Raw genomic sequence first — 24,996 nt, forward strand, 5'->3', positions numbered from 1 at the left:
GCGCAGTTTCCGCAACAGAGCAGCTCGGGCGCTGCGTCCAGATCGTTCGTGTCGGGCCGACGCTCGTTTCCTCGCTCGGTGCTCGGCCTCCGCAGGCGACCGGCGACCCCTCCGCAGCTCGAGTCCCCGGCCGCCGCAGCGCGCCTACCCCCGACCCCCTGTCCCGCGAAGATGGCTGCCGTACGCCGGGCCCGCAGTTACTGCCGCTGCTTGGTGCGCTTCTCCGACCGAGAACTCTGCTAAGCCCCGCTGCAGCAGACGGACAGGAGTAGACACCGGGCAGCCGCCACCCCTCTGGGAGCCGGGCGCGGGGAGCCCCTCGATTGGGCCGGCCGCCCGCCAGCATGGTAACCGCGAGGGGGCGGGCAGCTCGGGCTGGGCCGTCGGGGCGGGAAGGCGGCCCCGGGTGAGGGTAAGCTTTGACGGCCAGCGGAGGAAAGGCCGGCTTCGGCGCCCCAAGACCGGCCGAGCAGGGATTGGGGACTGAGGTGCACGGTCCTGGCCTCTGTGCCAGGGAGGTGGCCCTGGAAAGCGGAGACACTTGTTGATTGCTCCTGTTCTGGCAGCAGGGCCCACAGACGATCTCTGCGTCTTCGGGAGCCCCGAGTTTAGGACGCACGCACGCCCCCGAGGCTTCAGTGGCCCGGCTAGGATGATGATATTGGCCGGCAGTCCTGGCAGACTTGGAGGACTCCGATCTAATTTCGTGGTAGCGAGGGCCTAAGCCGCTTCTCTGTGTGCAGATGGAGCGACTGTGCTAAGCTGCTCTGGTCTCACGGGACTGTGGCATGGAATGTGTAGTCTCTGCAATGACTAAGAAACTAATCTCCGGCTAGGGCTGAACAAATTAAGAATGAAAGGTACAGACTGACTAGAACACCCAGGTGATTGTCGTTCCTTAAGTGAATTGGCTGAGATGATTTATTTTTATGTAACTAATCCGGAACAGAAAACGTACTAATTGATTATTCTTCTAAACTTTCAAAAGTGGTTCTCTGACCAGGATGAAGCCCTTAACCTTCGTATTTAATTGACCCCATCTGTGAAGAAACTGATTCAAGTATACAGTGATGCTTGAGTAATTTTCTATTACGAAAAAACTGAAAATTTCCTAAGCGCCTGTTTCAAGTGGCATTGAAATTGATCAAATGTAGTAAAATCCCAGGTCATACTTTCAAAATCAGGTTAACAGTGGATTCAGTGGGGAAAACTCGGGAGAAAAGAGATGTCTTATTTCAGGTTTCCCATTTTCTTGTCTTTGAGGTAGGCATTCTGTATGGTGTGGGTTTTGGTGCCGTACCTGATCTTCTCCAATTGTCTTTACAGATCTCTCTGTCTCCTTAAATTAAATTGTTTTTAAATTCGTGTGTGAATGTGAGTGTGAGTGTATTTGTATGTGTACAGGATAGTTTTATGTCAACTTGATACAGGCCAGAGTCGGCTGAGAGGAGGGAGCCCCAGTTGAGAAAATGCTGTCATTAAGATCCACTGTAGGGCATTTTCTTAGTGATTGATGGGGGAAGGCCCAGTCCATTTACTGTGGGTGGTGCCATGCCTTGCCTGATAGTCCTGGGTTTTATAAGAAAGCAGGGTGAGCAAGCCATGAGAAACAAGCCAGTGAGCCGCGCTCCTCCATGACCTCTGTCTGCATCAGCTCCTGCCTCCACATTCCAGCCTTATTTGAACCCCTCTTCTGACTTCCTTTGATGATGAATAGTGATATGGAAGCAAAAGCGAAATAAACTATTTCTTCCCTAAGTTGCTTTTGGCCATGGCATTTTATCGCAGCAATAGTAACCCTAACTAAGACAGGGCGTCATGGATGTGTAGGTGTCTGCAGAGGCCAGAGGAGGGTTCCAGTCCCCCGGAGCTGTTGTGTGCTGATGGGCATGGGTGCTGGTAACCACACTCAGGTTCCCTGGAAGAATATCAAGTCCTCACTGCTGAGCTCTCTCTCCAGCTCCACAGAGTCCCTCCGAAGAAAATGGAGAGATCCCAGCGTAGTGGCTCACAGTGATAATTCCATTCCTCCTAGCATTCAGGAGTCCAAGGCAGGAAAATCTCTGCCAGTTCAAGGCCAGCCTAGGCTATACAGAGTGAGACCAAGAATCACGGAGTGTGTTTGGTCCTAAAGGTAGCAGAGATGATCAAGGTATGTTCTTTGACTTCAGTGCACTCAATCCACTGAAGGGAACAAATACTTTCAACCCAAAACTAAGGTACAAAACAGAATGGTAATTGGGAAAAACTGCTAAGGTGAACTTTTACCTGACTTTTGACGATAAGTAGGAGCAGCGAAGTGAGGAAAATGGTAGTCCAGGTCCAGAGAGCAAGCAGCGCTACCTGGCGTGAACAAGGGAAGCTCTTCAGATGGAGTTAGTTTAGTCTGACTGCCAGGTAATAGCTAGAAGGCTGCCCGACTAAAAGGATACTCTGTTGGACTCTGTCTTCTCATATTAGCTCACTGAGGGTTTGCAATGATAAGTCGACTCTTAAAAAAGAGCAGCATGCTTCCCAGAGGGATCTATGCATCTCAGAGTCCCGCATGCATTTCCTAGTAGATCAGTTTCTTACTGCAACAGAATTCCTGATATCACTTGTAAAGAATTCATTTTGGCCCAAGGTTCTGGAGGATCAACTCTGGATCCAAGTGCTTTGAGCTTCTAATGAAACAGCACATCATGGCAGAAACACATGAACGAAAATGTTCACCTCGGGAGTCGGGACACAGAAAAGAAAGGGGCCCCACAGTGTGTTTCAAGGATTTATCCCCCATGACTCAGGCACTCCCGCTAGGTCAGATTCTACAGGTACCTTCAATGTCCAGGAGTGCCAACCTAAGGGACCATGCCTTTTACACAGGGACCTTTTGGAGGGTTCTAAGCCCTTTTATCCAAACCCAGGCTCCAGACTTAGAGCTGATGCTGCTTCATTTATGTCTTCACTGATGTAACCTTTATAGAGCAGCAAGCATTTCACTGTACCAGCTAGTCAAGTGGTATTGGCCCCCTGCTGGGAGTCTGGTTGCCCGAGATAAGGGTGAGCAGAGCTTGTTTATGTTGTGCAAGTGTGTCTGGTTGCTCTGTTCAGAGACCTGTGGTAACAAAACCTTTTCTCTCCTGAAATAGTTTACAGCTAAAATTTGCTATTATAAAAGTTGCTATCTTTGGAACTAGATGGAATTGTTTTTGGTTTTTTTTTTTTTGGCTTTTCTTTTTTTCTGGGATGGTGTGTGTGTGCAGGTCCATGTGTGTATGAAACTGTACATGTACCCTTCTGCATGTGTGTATACATACTAGAGGCAGGAAGATTGGTTTTATTATTATTCTTAGCTAACTTTCAGGGTTCTTTCCCTCATTGCCACATTTCTGTGTAGGACCAATCACAGTGAGTGTTGAGCAAGTTCCCCTTGCTGGTAAGTTATTAGCTAACAGGCTGAACTGAGGCAATGCTTCACTGACCTGGGAAGTAGGGTTATTTTAGTTATTTGGTTTACTGAAACGAAAAGGATTCAATGGAAATAGTAAACTGAAACACGATTTAAGCCCAAAGCTGCATACTATAATTCAATTCACCTTTATTCCACTTGAAGTCACTCCAGTGTAAAAGATTGGGTTTATAATAGATAAAATAGAAGAGGTTGATTTGGTTGGGATATAACTAAGTGGCTCAGTGGTAGAGTACTTGTTTACCATGTGCAAAGCTCTGGACTCAATTTCTCAGCACTGAAAAAAAAAAAAGGAAAAAGAGAAGGGCTTCCTTCCCTCCCTGCTTTCCTTCCTTCCTTCAGACAAGGTCTCACTATCTACTCTTTCACTGGCCTAGACTCACTGTAGACCAGGCTGGCCTCTAACTCAAGGAGATTTGCCTGCCTTTTTCTTTGTGGAGATTAAAGGCATGTGATAGCATGCCAGGCTGAGGTGGATCCCCTGGATGTATGTCACCATGTGGGTGCTGAAAACGGAACCTGGCTCATCTGGAAGTGCAGATGCTTTTAACTGCAGAATCGTCTTCAGCTCCCAAACTAAAGCCTGGTGGTTGATTCTACGGTATTACAAAAATTAAAGTCCAAATTTCTTTCATTGGCATCATTTAAACTTACCAAAGTAGTTATCTGGAGAGAAGCAATTGTATTTCATTGGCACGAGACGTCGTAGTCCACTTAAGTTGCTGAACTTTATGAACACAAAATTGTTCTGAAAATGTTTTGCTTTGAGGTAGACTGAAATAATTGTGTTTGGAGCACTGCTGAAAGGACTTATTAGCTGCATTTCAGGACACCTGGGTCCTTCTGGAAAACACGCCACCTGTGAGGTGGTCTTTAGAGAGCAGCGACTCACCAGACTTTATTCCGTTTCCTCTTCTAGATTCAGATACAGTTTATAGAAAATAAGAGGCCAAAGAAACATTTACAGATAGCAAAATCTAGACTCAGAATGACTTGTTTGTTTGTAGACAGGGTTTCTTTGTGTATCCCTGGCTGTCCTGAAACTCACTCCGTAGACCAGGCTGGCCTCGAACTCTCAGAGTTCCACCTGTTTCTGCCTCTCAAGTGCTGGGATTAAAAGTGTGTGCCACCACCACCCGGCTCAAAATGACTTTTGCATGAGTGGACTTGATATTACAGTTTTTGGAAAAGATTTTAAGATTGATGGTGATACTACCATACTCCTGTGGTGCAGTAGAGAATATGCTTCTCAGGCTCGTTCTCCTTTGCAATAAACAGCAGGGTCCTAAATGCACTGTCCAGCCTCTGTCTTCAGAGTGCATTCCGCAAACTCAAAGGCGTCGTATAGGTTGCCAGTTTCTGATGTTGTTCTGGTTTGTTCTCAGGCAGAAGCGGAGGAAGATTGTCATTCTGATGCCGTCAGCGTGGGTGATGATGACAATGAGAGCCCTGCGGAGGGAGACCTGCAGGCACGTATCGACCGCTCGTCCCTTGTGTGGAAACTGGTCCCATTGGGAGCATCTGTCAGCTCTTTGCATGGAGCTTAGCTGGACTTTCATGTTCTTTTTTGTTTGTTTTTTGAGATGTAGTCTTGGCTCTCCTGAAGCTTCCTCTACAGACCAGAATAACCTCGCATGCAATACCATTGCCTGGCTTGGACTTTCATATTCTTTATAGCATACATAAATCATACTTCTGTAAAAATAGATATCAATAACTGAAGCTTTGGAGTTCAGTATGTAATTTAAAACTTTTTTATTTTTTTTTATTTGCGTGTGCATGTGTGCACGTGTACGCCCATGTGGAGGTCAGAGGACAATTTGTGGGAGTCATTTCTTTCCTTCTACTGTGAGTCTTAGGGATAGAACTAGGGTCAGTAGGCATGGCAGTAAATGCTTTTACCTACTGAACTATTGCATTGGTCCCCAGAATGTAGGCTTAAAGTATTCAGTAGTATGTAAGCATGACTCAAAACTTGTAACCTTAAATAACAAGATTGATTTTTGCTCACTTAGAAGTTCCAAGCCTGTGCATAACAAAAGGCATCATAAGGTTGAAGGAAATAGCTTGAACAACTGCTTGCCGTGTGAACAAAGGTTTAGAATCCTCAGTATATAGATTTTGTGCATAAATCAGAGGAACACAAAACAGAAAGGTGAACAGTTAATGGAAAAATATAAATGGCTGTTAAATATTTGAAGAGATAATATGCCTCATTAATAATTTAACTGGTTTATTGAATAATGTCCATTTCTATCTGGATTGTAAAACCACTTGCACATTACACTTGAGATTATAAATGGCCATTATTTTTCTTGTAGGTACACAGCAATGTGTATCAAAATTAAAAGTATGCCTTCCCTTTTGATACAGCAATTCTCCAGGAAATTAAATCTAAGGAAATAATGGAAAAAATTAGTAAATATACATGTTAAAAGATGTTTATCATAGGGTTACTTATATGGAAAAGTGTCACATGACCCAAATAGCCATTACTCATTCTAAGGAATGGTGGAAACATGATATGAAATACACTAATGCCATTTCCAAGGATGAGGTAGATCTTATATATTACACTAATTACTGTAGTTAATTTAATTATTAAACTTGTAACCTTAATAATACTTGTCTATTTGGTCCATGTCATTTAGTAAATAATGAATGCAGGTCTGCAGGTCAGACATGACTGTAACATGTTAGAGGAGTCTGGGAACCAAAGCCCTGTACAGAACATTCTTAGAACATCTGTGACACATTTTCTAAAAGTTACCACAAATAACATACATGGTTCTGGCTTGAGCTCCTTGGGAGGGAAACAGAGAAGTGGAGATTGCTCTTCAGGACACCGAAGAGTCAGTGCCTTGGGAGGGAGGAGGGAAATGGAGACAAGAGGAAGAAGCCCAGCTCTAGTGCAGTCTTAATGGACTTCCTGGGCTGGTCTTGTGGGGCTCTGAGGATAAACTGCCCTCACGGGGAGCCAGGTCATCACGTGGGGAGCCTGAAGGCACCCTGCTGTGGCAGTAGCTAGATGGGGTGAAAACTTGGCTGGTTTTAGAAGTTGGGGTAACAATTTCTCCCTTAAAATCCAGCACATAAGGGGTTTGACTTTGTGCATGTTTTATATTGAAATGACCTGTGTTTCGAAGGATTTCCTTTTTGGAGTATAGAATGTTTATTAAAAGAGAAGATCTTTGGGCTGAGCTATAGAACTTCTCAGCTTTGTAATATCTACTGAATGTGCGGCATTCACAGAAGTTCAGCCCCCACGCCAGGGCTTATTCCCCAGTACTTTCAGGCTTTTGTTGTATAGACAGACTCACTTACAACTGATACACATTCTTTAAAGTTTTAAGCAGAAAATTATTTTTTTAAAGTATGTTTATCAGGTATTTGGATAGAGAGAGATTGATTTTCCTGGCCTTAGAATTTCAAGAAAGTACATTGAAATAAATACTGGGCATATTATTAAGTCACTCCAGCGTCTCACTATCTTCTCTTGATGGTTCCTCAACTACCCTTTTGTTACAGGCACAGCTCCAGATGTTCAGAGCTCAGTGGATGTTTGAACTTACCCCAGGCGTAGGTTCTAGTAATTTAGAAACTCGGCCTTGCAGAGCAGGAAGAGGCTCCATACTGAAAGCAGCTGCAGATACCAAAGGAAGGCAGGAACTGGCAAAGGAAGAGAAGGTAAGTGCTAAAGTGATCGAATAATTCATCTCTAGTCAGCTCTGGTGATAGAGAGTGTATTTGTAAAGTAAAATGACGTTTTCTGATGTGGAGACATTTTGACTAGTGTTCCCGCTTACCTGCCCTGCACTGCTTCTGTTTGGGGTGGTGTTATTACTGTAATGAGAAGCGTCCCCCATAGTTTGGGGTGTTTGAGTGCCCCGTCCCTGCTGACACTGTTGGAGGAAGTATGTTGCTGGAGCTGGACTTTGAGAGTTGAAAGACTCATGCCATTTCAAATTTGCTCTCTGCTTCATGCTCACTGTGTAAAGATGCGAGCGCTCAGTTTCCCGTTCTTGCAGCATGCCTTCACTCTTCCCGCCATGGACTCCAAGCCTCTGGAACCGCGAACCCAAATAAACTTTCTCTTTTCTAAGTTGGTTCGGTCATGACATCTTATCCAGTAATTAATACCAGCTTATTTTCCTATCACCTAACATTTTCATGTAAAGTTTGTTGTTTATTTATTGCCTCTTAAGATTCACCTAGTGTCTGAAAAAATGGATGTCTAGAATTTACAGCAGAAGTCCTAAAGGCAGAGGTGGAAATTTTCAGATGTTCTAGCCTTTTCAAAGGATGTTTGTTGGCTGGCTTTTTTGTTTGTTTTGTTTTTGTCTTGAGACAGGTTCTCACCCTGTAGTCCAGTCGGCCTGGAACTCCCTGTGTAGGTAGAGTGGCCTAGAGCTTACCGTGCTCTCCCTGCCTGAGCCTCCTGTGTGCCTTGCCACATCTCACTTGGCACCTGGGCACCTGGGCCTTTGGGAGCTAGAGTTGGTGTTTTGTTACATTTTAAACTGCACATGTCCTCATGTTATATCAGTCATTACCTTAATCTGGAGAGTTCGTAGCTGTTCACACTGGAAGTACTCTGCGTGCTAGCTGCTGCCTGACCCCTGTCACTGTCTTGCTCTCACATGGGGCTGTCCCCACCTGTCATCACATCCCAGCAGGGTGCCCCTCAGAGCCTGAGTCTTTACAGGGTGGACTGTGTGTTTGTGTCACTCACACAATAAGAGCCACCTATGTCCCCAAGATTTTCATTTTCCCTCAAGTTTTTTTTTTTGGTTTTGTGTTTGAGTTGATAATCCATTTTGAGTTATTATGTAAACTGAGAGGCTTAGGTCAAAATCCATTATTTTGCTTTGGATGTACAATTCTGTAGCATCATTTGAAAATGTTGTCTTTCTACTATAAATTTACTTCCTATTGTTTATTTATTTATTTATTTTTGTATAGGGTTTCATGAGCCCAGGCTGTCCACACGTATGGATGACCTACTGCCTCTGCCTCTCGAGTGCCGGATTGATGTCTTGTGCCATCACACCTGGTTTGTCTGCCTACCATACGGATTTTCAGAGCTTTTTTTTTAAACCTTTTTATTTCACAGGCTCGAGAACTCTTCCTGAAAGCAGTAGAAGAAGAACAAAATGGAGCTCTCTATGAAGGTAAAACCCAGCTTCTAAATTGCAGCTCGTTAGTGATCAGTATTCACTTGTGCTGGAATTTATTTGGTATAGAGCATTCTCCTCCTACCACGGAAGCTATTTCTTTAAATTAAGAACAAAAATTTGGGCACAGTAGTGCATGCCTGCAGCTGGAAGATCCTTGCAGGTTTGAAATGGTCTACAAAATGAGTTCCAGGCCAGCCAGGGCTACAACATAGTAAAGACCCCTTCTCACCAAAATAATTAATTAGTTAAAATGAATGAATTTTATATAACTTGTTTCCAAAATACATTGCAGGACAATATTATCATATGTGTAGAATGAGTAAAATAAATTTTCTATATTTAGTTTTGTGTTAGTTTTCATTAGTAAAATAAAAATCACATTGTGTTCTTTTCATGTGTGAAAGTATTTCAGATGCATGAAATACTACGGATGAAATCAAATAACACCAATTGGTCTTTCTAAGCTTGATTTACATTTTACCAAAAAAACAAAACAAAAACCAAAGCAGCAAAAATAAGTTGTGTGGTTCTATAGAGATACTCAACAGTGCTCACAGTTCCTGTAACTCTAGCACCAGGGCATCTGATACTCTCTTCTGTCCTCCTTGGGCATCTACACATAGACAGAAATAAAAATAAATTGGGGGAAGGCCAGAAGGCCTCAACTCTACACACACACACACACACACACACACAAAACCAAAAAACTACAGGAAACTAAGATTTTCTGAGAAGGGAATTAAAAAATCATCCCCAGGTTGGAGTTTACCAGCAACAAGTAGTCAGCCCTGAAAAGATACACACAGGTAATATACAGACCAAGCAGCTTATATGTAGGAATATATATGTATTTAACCACTAATTAAAAGAAAGAAGCCATGAATTTGAAACAGATAAAGGAGAGGTATATATGAGGGTTTGGAGGAAGGGAAGGGAAGAAGGAAATGTTGTAATTATATTTATAGTCTCAAAGAGTAATTTAAAAAGTAGAAATAAAAATTTCACATAAAAATAATGATATTTAAAGTTTATTTAGCTGAATAAGGGCACATTGGGTTGAAGGAAATTGGATTTGAAGGATGAATTATATCCAGCATTTCATTTTCTTCAACTTTGTGATACAAGGAAAAATTCATCCAGAAGTAATTATTTTGACCTATAATAATTGCATTTTTTTGTACCCCACAAAGAAGCACCCACATAGAATCAATCTGATGAGTCATAGATGGTGAGAAAAACATGGGAAGGATGAAAAGATAGTTGTAAAACACATCTTAAGTTACATAACCTTAGTCTTGAGAGGATAGGAGCCTGAGCAGCATGGCTTGGAGACGTGTTTGTTCGGTATGCTACCATTGCATGTCTGAAGTGTTCAGCTGTTCATAAAGAAGTCTGCCAACCACAGTTAAGGGCAGTCAGAGTAACTGACAGAAATGTGTGCCCATAACTAATTTAGCTTTGTCTCTGCTTTTAGCCATCAAGTTCTACCGTAGAGCTATGCAACTTGTACCTGATATTGAGTTCAAGATTACTTATACCCGGTCTCCAGATGGTGATGGCGTTGGAAACAGCTAGTGCGTGTATAATTTGACAGACAGTAATGTATACAGATATAAGCTAAGTGCTTTTTGCCATTCTGACTCTGAACTTGCTAAGATGGTGATGCTGTTTCTGTTAGTGTCGTGTTTACTGTGTCTACATTTATAAATAGACTTACTTAGTTAGAGAAATTTTAAGATTTATATCTTGAGTAGATGTAACAAGCATAAGTTGATGAAAGTTTTTATTTTTATTTATTTATTTTTAAAAGATTTATTATGAATACAACATTCTGCCTCCATGTATGCCCGCACGCCAGAGGAGGGTGCCAGATCTCATTACAGATGGTTGTGAGCCACCATGTGGTTGCTGGGAATTGAACTCAGGACCTCTGGAAGGGCAGCCAGTGCTCTTAACCACTGAGCCATCTCTCTAGCCTCAATGATGAAAGTTTTTTAAATTAAATTGATGATTATGGAAAAGAAATTAAAGAATATCTTTCAACCTTCTGAAATCTATTTGAAGTAGAAAGTACTAAATAAATGTAGTTAGGCAAGTTGATAAGTATGGTCACTATTGTTTGAAGTTGGGTGGTAGGTATATGGAACATCATTAGACTAGTTTCTGTGTTTGAATCTTTTGACATTTCAAAAAATGTATCTTGTTAGGAAAATGCTAAACTATAGTGCTTTCATTCTCTTACTGTATATAGAGTGAGCATTATTAAACCTGTCAGATAGCTTTGCTTAAAAGCATAGGTGCAAGGTATAAGCATTGAGAGAAGTCGTGTTTCATTGTACCTGACAGTACTTCCATCAGTTATGAAGGAGCAATGATGGTTTAAACTGAGGAAAGATTGAGTATATTTCAAAGCCAGTGATTTTTATCAATATGGTTATAAAATTGTTTTGGCCTAACTTTTCTCCAAAGCCCAACTTGATGGCATTAAAAGGAAAGATGTTTGTGCCCAGGAGGAAATGTCAGGGCATTCAAAGTGGGCATTACAGGGCTAGGAATACAACTCAGTTAGTAGAGTGCTTGCCCAGCATGCACAAACCCCAGGGTTTGATCCCCAGCACCATGTAAAGTGGGTGTTGTAGACAGACATTTCTGTCCTGCCCTGTCCCACAGCCATTGAGTCCCAAATAAACACACAAAGGCTTATATTAATTAAAAATTGCTTGGCCTGTTAGCTCAGGCTTATTATTAACTGGCTCTTATAACTTAAATTAACCCATAATTCTTGTCTTATGTTTAGCCACATGGCTTGGTACCTTTTCTCAGGAAGGCCTTCTCATCTTGGTCTTCTTCATCTTGCTGGTGACTGACTCTGTCTTTCCTCTTCTCAGAATTCTCTTAGTCTGGTTTCCCCACCTATACTTCCTGCCTGGCTACTGGTCAATCAGCGTTTTATTAAACCAATATTAGTGACAAATCTTTATAGTTTACAAGAGCATCATCCCACATTATTTCCCATTTTTTTCTTTGCAAAATAAGAACTTGGAATCTAATCTCCTTTGTTTAGCTTTTTTTTTTTTTTACCATTATCCATAACAGTTTGTAATCAACACTCTAAACAAAGACAAACATCCATAATCCATTTTTTTTGGGGGGGGGAATGTGGATGAAGTTTTCTATGCTACTTCCTGCTGTTTGGTTGTGTTGGTAATCTTGTGGGGACCCAAAGAAAATTTAGGATTATGGTCAAGTTCTGACTGGAATATTCTGTGAGGCTTGATCATCTCAGGCAGTAGCCTTGAAACTGGTCTGGATGCAGAAATCAGAAGAAACCACAACAGAGGTGCTCTGAAATGTTGGATCATCTGGGCCATCCATTCCCATTGGAGATTTTTCAGGGGTTCTTCCTCCGTCAAACCTTATTATTCTTAACCCAGAATGAATCCACAGCCTTTCATTTTCTGTGGAAATAAAAGCAGAACCTCTTTCCATAGTAACATTATCCTTTGACTTAAATTTTGAAGTCAGGATATTTTCAAAATATATAAATTATATTAATCCAGCAGCCTTTATAATCAGATGTCTTTTAGCAACGGTTACTCCTTCCTCAGCAGTCAAACAATTCAAAGACAACACAATAACATACAGCATTCAGACAGATTCTCTCTGTAATTTCCATCTTCTCATGGCTTGTTTTTTTTTTTTTTTACTCTATTCCTTTTTTATTTTTTAAGTTTTGTTTTTTTGAGACACAATTTCTCTGTGTATCTTTGGCTGTTCTGGAACTCACTCTGTAGACCAGTCTGGCCTTGAGCATTACCACACAGCAGGGTTTGATGGCACGTACCTCTGATCACAGCACTTGGAGGGCGAGGTGGGAGTCTGTTCAGCATTACCTTTGAATGTATAGAGAACTGAGGGATAGCTAGAGCTATGAGACTCTTTCTCATTAATGGTGGGGAACCATAGAGGGATGGTTTTTTTGTTGTTGTTTGTCTGTTTTGATTTTATTCATTCATTCATTCATTTATTTTGGTGATAGGGCTTCACTGTGTGGCCCCGGCTATCTTAGAACTTACTCTGTAGACTAGGCTGACCTCAAACTCATAGAGATCCACCTGCCTCAGCCCCCCCCGGCCCCCAAGTGCTGGGATTAAAAATTTGTGTCACAACCACCTGCTTTATTACATAGAGTTTACTAAGGAGTTATTTGGTGCTTTATTATTTGCTCTGTCATGAAATAATTCACTTACATTTTTCATTATATATGCTTAAAGTGGCAAACAAAATGATGGCCTTCATCTTTGGGTGTGTGCCTGTGGTGTAATTAAATTTTGTTCATTTTCCTTCCTTCTTGTTGGTCCTCTTCTTCCTCCCAGAACCAGTGTTCTTTAACACAGAAAAAAATCAGCATTTAAGAATTGGATAAGGCTTTAGAGCACTGCCTGCTCTTCCAAAGGTCCTGAGTTCAATTCCCAGCAACCACATGGTGGCTCACAACCATCTGTAATGAGATCTGGTGCCCTCTTCTGGCCTGCAGGCATACGTGCAGACAGAATACTGAGAATACTATACACATAATAAATAAATAAATCTTTAAAAAAATAAAAGAAAAGAAAAGAATTGGATAAGGCGTATTATAGACATCCGCTGAAGTCAGTATTAATTGCCGTTTTAAACTTTACAGCCCCTGAGGGCTCTGCATGGTATACCCTCAGACAAACCCCCACACACAAAAAAATTCACTAAAGAATTTACACAAAATTTCAAATCAATGTTTTCACTAACTCATAAAATATCTACAATTAAACTAATTAAATCTCAATACCTGAGCCTAAAAGCTTAACTTTTTGCATAATTACCAAAACGTTTTTGTTTGGGGAAGCATGGTATGGTACTTTCCAGCAAGGCAGGACACACATTAGCACATCTTTTTACTGTAGTAAGAAGGTGTGTTTCTTAGATGAGTTTCTGAAGCCATTTGAAGGTTCTGTAACAGTTTTAACTGTGTGCACTTCTGATCTGATGCACTGAGTTCCCTACTCCTCTTGTTGCAGCATGGAAGACAGCGATGATGGCAGCAAGATGGCAGATCTCTTGTCGTACTTCCAGCAGCAGCTCACATTCCAGGAGTCTGTGCTCAGACTGTGTCAGCCTGAGCTGGAGACCAGTCAGACCCACATATCAGGTGTGGCTTCTCGGGGGTTTTCACTCAGAAACACTCCAACCTTGGTGTACAGTCCGATGTGATGGGCGATCTAGTTATAGAAATAGCTAGAGATGTAAATCTGTGCTTTTTAGAACCTGAAACAACAGAACTGGTGATGCAGGAGATTGGGGTGCCATACTTTTTTCAGTGAAGCCCTTTGGAAGCTGGAGGAACACTGAACACTGGTGCTAATAAACATATCAGGCAGAGTATACAGTAGTACTCAAATGTTCAGAAGTTATCATTTTCATTTACTGAATACTGCTTATTTATTGGAGGATTGTTTAAAACTTTCTTAAATAAAAATAACTTTAGTGTTAACTGTAGGCCGAGTTTTTTATGGGGACTGCCTATGATCAGCTCTGTCCTGCTAGCCACCCTCAAATAACCACAGAGACTTAATATTAATTGTAAATGCTTAGCTAATAGCTTAGGCTTATTTTTAGCTAGCTTTTATAACTGGAATTAACCCATTTCTGTTAATCAATGGGCTGCCCTGAGGCTTGTTTACCTCATCTATATACTTCCCACCCTGCTTGCTCTGCAGCTCATGACTCTGCCTTTCTTTTTCCCAGCATCCTCTCTGCCCCCAAAATCCTGCTTAGCTACTGATCATCACAGTGACATATAATCACATTTCCCTTTTTTTGTCTAAATAAAAAAGAAAGGTTTTAATTTTAACATAGTAAAACTACATATAACAAAAACAGTTATCAAGTGAGAATTACAGTTATAATATCCAGTTGATTTGTATTTGGCAAATTTAGAGAAAATATTCTATTATTTATCTTGTCTTTGTGAGTCTAACATTTTATACCTAATTTGCTTTTTATCATGGCTATGAAAAGCTTTAACTCTAAATATTTAGTCTTTAACTTGATCAAAGACCCCAGAGAGGTGTAATGTTACCTAGTGACAGGGACATCTGGCTGCCTGGACAGTCAACCAAAGTTCTTTTGTAATGTTGGGACATCCATCTTTGGCTTTTAGGTCTTTCTATAATACTTCTTAAAGAAATACTTCTTAAAGTATTTCTGATAGACTTTTCTGAGAAGTAAGGAATGTCCTACCTTGTCTTGGCAAAGTTTGGCAGTTGCTTTCTTTTGCATCCTGCTGGTCCAGTTTGGATAACAACTGAGGCAAGGGGAGGTTTTTTTGCCCAAATTTTGTCATAAAGACAGCAAACTTCATATGGAGGTTCTTTGGTATTTATCTTCTTTTGAAGTAAATTAGTGCTGTCAGGAACAGACATGTCTCACTGTCATGAAAAGCCTTAGGTCATTAAACATATTAAATGCCATATTACATAGGTCTTTGTAGTGTTTGAAGACCTTTTATCTATCTAAATACATCTGTTTAACCTTAAAAACATAACCTAATGTGACTACAAGTTTGATTATTATAGATGACTACTAATCTATATTTCCTGATTATACATTACATTTTAAAATGAGCTGCATAAGTACAATACTCCAAATAAGAGTAGAAACACACAAATAGTATAACAAAATTAACTTTAGATTTGTATCACTAAATTAAAATCCATGCCAATTTAAAATATTTTGAGATCAATAGTTGTTTTTGGATTAAAGTAGATTCAACAACTTACCATTTTATCTCATCATTTCTATATCATATCCTCCTTTTTTCCATTACAGATCTTTGAATTTAACTCCTTTGTTTTTTTCCTGACTATGACTAATAACAACGTGTAACCAACCCCCCCAAACATTGGCAACATCCATAATCCACTTTTTGGGAATGGGTGTTGTTTTTTTAAGACTACTTCCTGCTCTCAGTGAGTGCTGGTATCTTTGGGGGGAACCTTAGGAAAATCAGGATAATTGTTAAGTCTTGACTGGAGTAGTTTGTGAGGCTGGACCATCTCAGTCAGCAGCCTTGAAGCTGTTCTGGATGCAGAATTCTAAGGAGGCTATAGCAGAGGCATTCTGAGATGCTGGATCATCTAAGCCACCCATTTTCATTGGTGTCTGGTTCCCTTGTTTTGAAAATACAAATAAACTTTAAAAGATAACATACATGTCTGTATTAATACAAGTATAGACTGTGTGTTGTACACAAGCTAACCAAAGATGATTTTGTTTATGTTTGAGCAGGTAAAATAAACATTATGTGTTTTGTAGTTTCTCTAGGTTTATTTCTTTATGTTTGTAGCCAGAATTTTCAGGGGGTCTTCCCTGATCAAACCTGATCCATATCAATGTGGAATCAACTCATAGCCTAAAAGCATAACCTCTCCCCCAACGTAACACACCTTTTGACTTCCATTTTGAAATTGATAGATTTTTAAAATATATTGGTTGGTTTACTCTAGCAGCTTTAATAATCAAATGTTTCTAAGTTGCTATCGGTCCTTTATCAAGAGTCAAAAAATTCAAAACAACACAGTAACATACAGGATCCAGACCCTGTGTATTTCCCATCTTTACATGACTTAATACACACACGCGCGCACGCATGCACGCGCGCGCGCACACACACACACACACTTCTTTCTTAAGGACTTTATTACTTTTAAACTATTTTTTATTCTATAATTGTATTTATCCTCCCCCCCCCTCCTAAGCCTGTGTATATTCTAAATTCACTGTAACCTATCTAGAGGTTTCCTTTGTTTGGATTTGTCTTAATATGTATCTGTAATCTTTTTTGTCTGCATGAGCAAAACTTAAACCACTGTGTAACTTAGCTCATGGCATGTTGGCGGCTGGCTCCTCCCCTCTTGATTCCCTGAGAGCTTAGCCTCATGCCATAGGTGCCAGGGAGCCACGTTTATGCCCCAACTCTGGGAAGTTTTGGGGTCCATGCTGCCCCTGAGAAGTGCAGTGTTCAGTAGCAGGACCTCTTAAAAGGGCCATGGCTGTGTTTGCTGCTAGCACTGAGCCAGGAAGCTGCCTCTTCTAGGAGCCATGCCTCTGTTGCTAGCACTGAGCCTACCTGAGAGAAGGCAGTTACCAGGAAGCCGACTTTGACTCTGTTTTCATGTGTTTAGAATCTTTTTTAAAGCTTGATCTCAGATTTTATGTGGCTCTGTGTTGCCTGACAGTGGGCGCCATTTGTAGGCAAAGTTTCTCCGAATGACCACAGATTAGCTCTGTCCTGCCAGCCACGCCCACACACAGAGATAGGAAATGCTTGGATTTAGGATTGTTTTCAGCTAGCCTTTTTTGTCTTGGTTTGTTTTTTGCTTTTGTTTTTGTTTTTTGAGACAGGGTTTCTTTGTGAAACGGTCCTGGATGTTCTGGAACTCACTCTGTAGACCAAACTAGCCTTGAACTCACAAGAGATCTATCTGCTTCTGGCTCCTAAGTGCTGGGATTAAAGGCATGCACCACCACCACCTGATTTTAGCTAGCTCTTATAGCTTAAATTAATCCATTTCTATTAATCTATGTGCTGCCCCAAGGCACACTTACCTCATCTATGTACTTCCCATCCTGCTCACTCTGCATCTCCTGGTGTCTTCTCAGACTCTGTCCTTCTTCCCAGCATTTTCTCTGCCTTGAAAATCTTACCTCATTACTGGCCGTTTAGCTTTTTATTAAACCAATCACAGTGGCATATATTCACACAGTGTGAAGAATATCCACAGTTACCTATATGAATCACATTGTTTTTAATGCATTTTAATAATTTATTTTAATATAAAATAATTGTGCAGGGGAGAATGGTACTTTCGGTAGCACCAAATCTTTCCCAAAAAATAAAGATTCTCATGTATCGGTGTAGGGGCTATTGTTTCTGCTGGGTAGGTAGGTGTGTTCAGTCTGTGTCTGAGCAGTATGAGGCTGTCATGTACACAGGGTTCTCAGAATGCACAAGTGCACCAGGAGAATAAGGGAGTCACTGAAGGCTGATTTTCTGTTGCAGTCCTGCCTATGGAGGTCCTGATGTACATCTTCCGCTGGGTGGTTTCAAGTGACTTGGATCTCAGATCGTTAGAGCAGTTGTCACTGGTGTGCAGAGGATTCTATATCTGTGCCAGGTACTTGTTTTTAGAAATGACTTAGACAGTAAGAAAAAGATGATAGCCTTTTGTCAGTTTTGACAAAAAACAAAACAAAACAAACAAACCTTGATGTTCGGAGTAAGAGCTTAAATAGAAACTGTGCAAAACTGTACTCAATGTGATTTTTCGTGAATAACATTTAAAAGTTAGAATGTGCTGGGTTTCCAGAGTATAGAGACTGAAGCAGATGTGGTCACATTGACTACTTCCACGGCTCTCATGACAGTTCAGCTGATGTGGAAGAAAATACATTCACAGTGTTCGTGTAATAACTCTAAACCCATTAGGTGTTAATGATTTAAATTTAGCTCTTCTAGACTTTTGTTTTGACTCCTTAAATTAACAAGTGCATACCTTAAAATGTTGTTGTATGAAGAGTATCATAGCACAATATGAAGTCATTTGTATTTGATTCTCCAGAGGTTTCTTATACAAAAATATATACTTAGTCCTTAGCATGTGGAATTTATTTTATAATGTTAGTCCTTAGAATTCAAATGCATTATTTTTAAATAGCCTAATTCCATTTAGAATCTAATATTTTGCACAAACTATTTGAATTAAAGCCTGGGTTTGTAATAATTCTGTATTGGTCTGTTGCATAAATATCTACTAAGCAGCATTGGATTGCTGCCTATTCTTTTAAATTGGCCAACCGATCAGTATTACTCCATTAATTATAGGTGGGAAGACATGTCAGTTTGGTAAATAAAGCAAAATTTCTGGAATGAAACTTGATATATCATCATAAAATGAGAAATTATTAAAATAAGGAAACCTGGCGCTGGAGGAATGGCCCAGTGGTTAAGAGCATTAGGACTCTCAGAGGACCTAGACATTTGTATTTCTTTTGAGATCTGTTTAGATTCTTGCCCAAATTTTTAATAGGTAATTATTTTCTTGGTGTTTAGTCAAGAAACAATTCTTGAAGAATTATTTGTGTATTTTAGATACTAACCCTCCTATCAGATACATAGCAGGTAAAGAGTTTCCATTCTGTAGGGATCTCTTTACTCACATGATGGTGCCCTTTGTCCTACAGAAGCTTTCCAATTTTATTAAGTCACATTTATCAATTATTGGTCTTAAAAAACATTTTTAAAGGTTTTTTATTTTATGTACATTGATGTTTTGCCTGCATTTATGTCTGTGTAATGGTATTGGATCCCCTGGAACTGGAGTTACAGACAGTTGTGAGCTGCCTTGTGTGTGCTGAGAATTGAGCGTTGGTCATCTGGAGGAGCAGTCAGTGCTCTTAACGACTGAACCATCCCTCCAGACATTAATAATTGTTGCTCTTACTGCCTGTACTGTCCCAATCATGTTCAGAAAATCCTTCCTGTGTCTATTAGTTGGAGTGTGTTCTGTGCTTTCTTCTCTATCAGATCTTACTTGATTGGGGTTCTTGATCCAGTTGGAGTTGAGTTTTGTGTAGGGAAAGAGATAAGGATATAGCTTCATTCCTCAACATGTAACTATCTAGTTTGACTGGGACCATTTGTTGAAGATGCTATCTTTTATCGAGTGGGATTTAAAAATATTTTGAATTATAACAAAATAATGTCTTTTTAATACAGCTTACACTTAGTTTTTTGTATTTATGTGGTGTAGGTGAGTATGTGTTTGCATGTTTTTGAACACATGTGTCTGCACATTCACACACCTGAAATTGAGTAAGGAGTCTTCCTCCATCATTTTCTTTTTTCTTCTTTTTTTTCTTTTTTTCTTTTTTGAGACAGGGTTTCCCTGTAGCTTTGGAGCCTGTGGACTCCTGGAATTTGCTCTGTAGACCTGGCTGGCCTTTAACTCACAGAGATCCAACTGTCTCTGTCTCCTGAGTTGCAGGGATTAAAGGAGTATGCCACCACTGCCTAGATCCTCCATTATTTTCAACCTTATATATTGGGAACAGGGTCAGTCTAGAACATAGAACTTGCTTAGTCGGCAGGTTTGACTAGCTAGCTTGCTGTGGGGCTCCTTTGTCTCTGCAGGGCTGAGTGTGTCGGGTGTGTGTGGGGCAGCCATGTCCACCTAGCATTTATATGGATGTTGGGAATCAACTCCAGACCTCATAATTGAATGATAGACCCTTTACCACTGAGCCATCTCCTCAGCCTCTCTTATTTTCACTGTAAAAAATTCTGCTGCTATCTTCACAATGTATGTCCAATCAGCCATTTCTCTACTACTGCTACCAATCAGCTTTGGCCACTGTTTCCCCTGGTCTCAATAAATTTGGTGACATTCTCTATGGCCTTGCTTTTATTCCTGGACACATAGAACATTTTTTTCTGTAACTACCAGAGGGATTTTTTTTAACTGACAGAAAGAAATTGCATATATTTATTGTTTATAGTATGATGTTTTAAAATATATTTGCACTGTGGGGTGCAGCTTACAACTACCTGTAACTCTGACTCTGAGATCTGTTGCCCTCCTCTGGCCTCTGAGGGCACTGACACACCCTGGCACAAGCGTGTGCGTGCGCGCGCACACACACATACACACTTTCTCTCTTTCTCTCATGTGCATACAAATAAATGCTTTAATTTTTTTAAAAAGATACCCAGTGGTAGGATTGCTAGATCGTATGGTTATATTTGTAATATTTTAGCCTCCACCCCTTCAGTAGTGACTGTACCAGTGTCTATTCATTCCAGCAGCAGTCCCTTCTCCCTACAGCTGGCTAACGTTTGCCGTTTCCCCTATTTCACAATCTAACAAGAGACAAGTGACAGTTCAACATGAGCTTTTAAAACAGTTTTTATCATATTACTTATTTGTGTGTTTGTATGTGTGTGAGTGTCCAAGTACCGCAGCATGAATGGAGGTCAGAGGTCAGTTTGCCAGAGTCAGTCCTCTGTCCAGGCGTCTGTCTTTCAGTTGGAAAGCTGATCTTGTATATAAGAGGCTGGAAGAGGGTATTGGGTCCACTAGAGCTGGAGTTACAGATGGTTGTGAGCTGCTGTGTGTGCTGGGAACTGAGCCAAGATATGCTCCGCGAGAGCAGTCAATTCTCTTAGCCCCTGTATTTGAGTTCTTGATGTTGTAGTTTGAACATGAGGTATTTGTGTTGTTTATCAGTACTGTTTTCTTCCATCTTAGGAAGATTATGTTCTCTAATGTTCCTGTCACAGGTGTGCTGGGGAAAATCTTCTCTCTCTGGGAACAGCTCTATCTTCCTGTGTCTGAAGGGCCGTTCTCAAAGGAACAGGACTGGGTGGCGTTTTTGTTTGTTTCTAGGAGTTTGTTTGTTGGTTTATTTTGGGTCTTGAGGTAAGGTCTGGCCTGGTACTCATTGTGTAGCCCAGGTTGGCTTCAAGTGCAAAGTAGTCCTCTTGACTCAGCCTCCCAGGTCCTGGTTCTATCAGCATACACCTAATTTTATTATTTTAGCTAATGCATGAAAAGGTAAAAGTAATTTCTATATTAATAGTTCTATATAATGTATGATATGTGTATGTTGCATACTGTATAATTACATTAACCATATTCACTTCTGTTTTTGTACTAGGCAAGTACTTTTTATAAAACTATATCTTAGCATTTGTTATTTTGAGACTATGTATTGCTGTATAGCCCAGGATGGCCTTGAACTATATCTGTTTATTTCAGGTTGTCTTCTAATTCCAAATCTCTATGCTTCAGCCTTTGAAGTGCTAGGATTACAGGTTAATGCCACCATACCTGGCTTATTTCTTTCTTCATGGTGGAAACTCAAAATTCTTGTACTGTTTGAAAATATACAGCATATTGACCTTGATGCCCTCTCTACTATGTCACAGCACTGGCCCTTCCTGTCCTAACTGTAACTTAGTGCCATTGATCAACCCCTGCCCCCCCTTCTACTCCTCTTCCCAGTGACATAAGCAGATAGCCACCATTGTACTCATCTTTTATAGGACTGACTTTTTTAGATCCTGCATAATGAGTGGGATATGTGGCAGTTGTCACTACATTTCACATAACTTAATGACCTGTAGTTCCATCCAAGTTGATACAAACTGCATGGTTTTATTCTTTTTATGTCTAAATAGTGCTGCAGTGTATATATGTGCTATGTTTTTTATTGATTTTTATTGAGCTCTACATTTTTCTCTGCTCCCCTACCTGCCTCTCCCCTCTCCCCTTCAAGCCTCCCCCAAGGTCCCCATGCTCCCAATTTACTCAGAAGATCTTGTCTTTTTCTACTTCCCATGTAGATTAGATTTATGTACGTCTCTCTTAGTGTCCTCATTGTTGTCTAAGTTCTCTGGGCTGGTTTTCTTTGCTGTGCTATGGTTTTTAAAGTCCACTCTCCTGCCGTTTGCTATCTATGTGAACAGTGCTGCAGTGAAGTGAGGTATAGATGCCTCTATACATGGATTCATTTCCTGTGGATGCTTACCCATTACTGGGATTGCTGCATCATGTGACAGCCCTATTTGCATCTCTCAAGGAACCTGCATGGCTGTACTAATTTGTATTCTTCATATGGAGTATTCTTCATGAAGTATGTGATACCAATGTTTTGTTTGCCTCTCCCTGATGATTGGTGGTATGGAACACTTTTTTTCATGTTCCTGTTTATCATCAGAATATCTGTTTTTGAGAAATGTCTGTTTAGATTTATTGCTCATGTTTTAATTAGCTTATTGGTGTTTTTTGCTATTGAATATTTAGAATTTCTTATAAATGTCACCTCTCTCATGCGCAGATTTGGCCAGTGTGTTTCTCCCATTCTTTAGGCTATCTCTACATGCTATTAGATGTTTTCTTTCTAATAGCAGGCACAGAGCTTGGGGGAAACAGTCTCCAGAAGCCTTTCCCTAGGCAGCCTGTGTAATAGGTTTGGGACTTCGGAGTTAAAGTTCATTCTCGTCATAGAAACCTTTTAAATTACTATATTTGGTTATGTGTTAGCATGTACATGTATGTGGACAGCATTCGCCATGCCTGTGCAGGCCAGAGACAACTCATTGGAGTCAGTGTTCTCCCCCACCATCTGGGTCCCAGGGACCAAATTCACGTCATCAGTTTTAGTAGCAAGTGCCATCCCTTCTGAGCCATCCATTGACCCAGAAAGAAACCTTATTTTGAAGTAATCTATCTCATCTCCTTTTGTTTTTATTTCCTGTACTTCTTGGAAATATTTTTCCCCCATTTAGATGGGATATAGAGTCAGCTGGGGCTTTGGCTCTGCTTAGAAGGGAGCTTAAATGTATGACATCTTTGTGATTGATTTTTTTTTGGCTCTGCTTGATGTCAGCAGTGTCTCTGAGCACCTGATCGTCTAGACTGCAGTGAGTCACCAAGGCAAGATACAGCTTTACAGTGGGCACAGACTCTTGTGTCCTCAGGCTCCTCTAGGTCCTGATTGTATGAGATGCCCAGAGGGCTGTCCTTAGGTCCATCCTGACAAGCACCAGCAATACCAAGGTCTGTGATGCCCACAGCTGTGGTCCTTGAACCATAGGATTTGAAAAAGACCTTGTCACAACTCTTAGGATAGATGTGGGAAATGCCTGGACTTTGGTGCCAGTGTCCAGTTTTGGGAGCCATAAGGTAGGATGTCACCTTGCCTAGATTCCATGTGATAAAAACCAAATTAGTGGTGAGGTCTGTGGCATCAGTAACCCCAGAAGTAATAGGATGCAAAGGGACAATTGTGAGTGGCTCTGGGACTTGGACCTCTGATAGCCGCTTGTGGGAACCAGGTCTCAAGTGACAAATACAAGTTATCTTTTGGCACCAGCAGCTGTGGTCCCATGTACACAGGCCTTATAGGGCTTATGTGGGTAAGAGTTGGGTTTGTGATTCTGATGTGTCTATACTCTTGGGGATACTGGATGTGGTGGCTGTACTAGATCCTATGGGTTGAGTGTCTATAGTTCTGGGTCTTGTGGTTTTGGTATCTGTTGTCTGCAGGATGTGGATAAAATGTCCCTAGGTTGTGTGGGGCAAGCGTTGGTAGTCAGTGTTGCAAGTGCAGGGCATGAATAAGACAGGCTTGGGTCCGGGCACTGCCAGTGCTTTTCTGGCCCCAGCAGCTGCAGCACTAATGCTGTGGACTGGGGAGGAGGTCTTTCCTGGTTTCTGTCGGGGAGCCATATGTGTATGACAACTTTGGGGGTTCTAGAGCTGTGGGCACAGATGGGACTTGTGGTAGAGTTCTGTTATGAGGTTCATTTTGGGTGATGGTGTTGGTCTTTGGTCTGTTGCCTCGAGGCCTGCAGCAAGGTAGAACATAATGGTTTGGAATATGTGGTGTGGGCAGCTGTTGACTTGATGGTAGCTGGAAGAAAGAGTAGGAAGAAACTAGCGTCCTGTTAATCCTTTAAAGGTCGCAAAGCTTCTGCCTGCTAACATTCTGCCCCCTCCCAGTAGCCCTTAACTGAGGGTCAAGCTATAAACACACAGGGCTTTGGGGAACCTGGGTTGAAAGTTTATCAGTTTTTTTCCCCCAGGTTCTGAGAGATAGTGGTGGATGGTGCTGGGTTTTGGCACTCACAGCTAGCTAGTCTCGAGGCAACAGGCTGGAGAAGAACCCTTGCCCCGTTCCCACAGAGTGCAGATGGCACCAGGTAGTGGAACTCTAGGAGTTGTATTCCTGGAGCTGCTGGAAGTGGGCAGACACAGGTAAAGCTGGGACCCTCTCATCAGCTGCAGTGCCAAGAGATCCCCCCCCAAGTACCCCCAGGGAAAATGCAGATGGGACTCTAGCTTGAGGCAGTGCCACCTGCTGATCTGAGAATGCTGAGTGGCTGGGAGGCGCACAGGCCAGGGCTTCCTGCCGGCATCAGATGTTCCGCTTACCCTAAGGCTGAAGGATATCTAACACTGGCTGTTGTTGTAGCAGCTTAGATTCTGCCATCAGGGAACTGTGAGTTTCCTTGTGAAGCATGGCAGCCACTCTTACACCAGCCAACTCCTGGAACTAACTGTATGAAACCCCTGTAGATAGTGCAGTGGCGGTGTGCTTGTGTAGCATGTGCAAGGCCTTGGGTTCAATTCCCAGCACACAGCCCTCCCCCCATAGCCTGTGAGGTCCCACAGTTAGAGCTGCCAGCCTGCTCTTGAACTGCTGTTGCCAACACTGAGCTACTTTCCTTTTCCTGGCAGCACAAAGACAACCTGTTCCCAGCAGCTGGCACTG

At 41.4% G+C, this 24,996-nt stretch overlaps 1 protein-coding gene across 1 annotated transcript in view; it reads left to right on the top strand.

The window, feature by feature from the left end:
- The first annotated feature begins 11 nt into the window (after positions 1 to 11).
- The window catches only part of Fbxo9 (F-box protein 9), a 32,454-nt gene continuing 7,469 nt past the window's right edge, over positions 12 to 24,996 (top strand). Inside the window, exons 1-7 of the mRNA XM_075965162.1 lie at positions 12 to 347; positions 4,834 to 4,917; positions 6,977 to 7,135; positions 8,562 to 8,619; positions 10,100 to 10,199; positions 13,680 to 13,810; positions 17,723 to 17,837. Of these exons, the coding sequence (XP_075821277.1) occupies positions 345 to 347; positions 4,834 to 4,917; positions 6,977 to 7,135; positions 8,562 to 8,619; positions 10,100 to 10,199; positions 13,680 to 13,810; positions 17,723 to 17,837 (650 nt within the window). The 5' untranslated portion in view covers positions 12 to 344. The remainder of the gene's footprint in view (positions 348 to 4,833; positions 4,918 to 6,976; positions 7,136 to 8,561; positions 8,620 to 10,099; positions 10,200 to 13,679; positions 13,811 to 17,722; positions 17,838 to 24,996) is intronic.

The sequence above is a fragment of the Microtus pennsylvanicus genome, chromosome 3 (genome assembly GCF_037038515.1).
Source record: "Microtus pennsylvanicus isolate mMicPen1 chromosome 3, mMicPen1.hap1, whole genome shotgun sequence".
NCBI lineage: Eukaryota > Metazoa > Chordata > Mammalia > Rodentia > Cricetidae > Microtus > Microtus pennsylvanicus.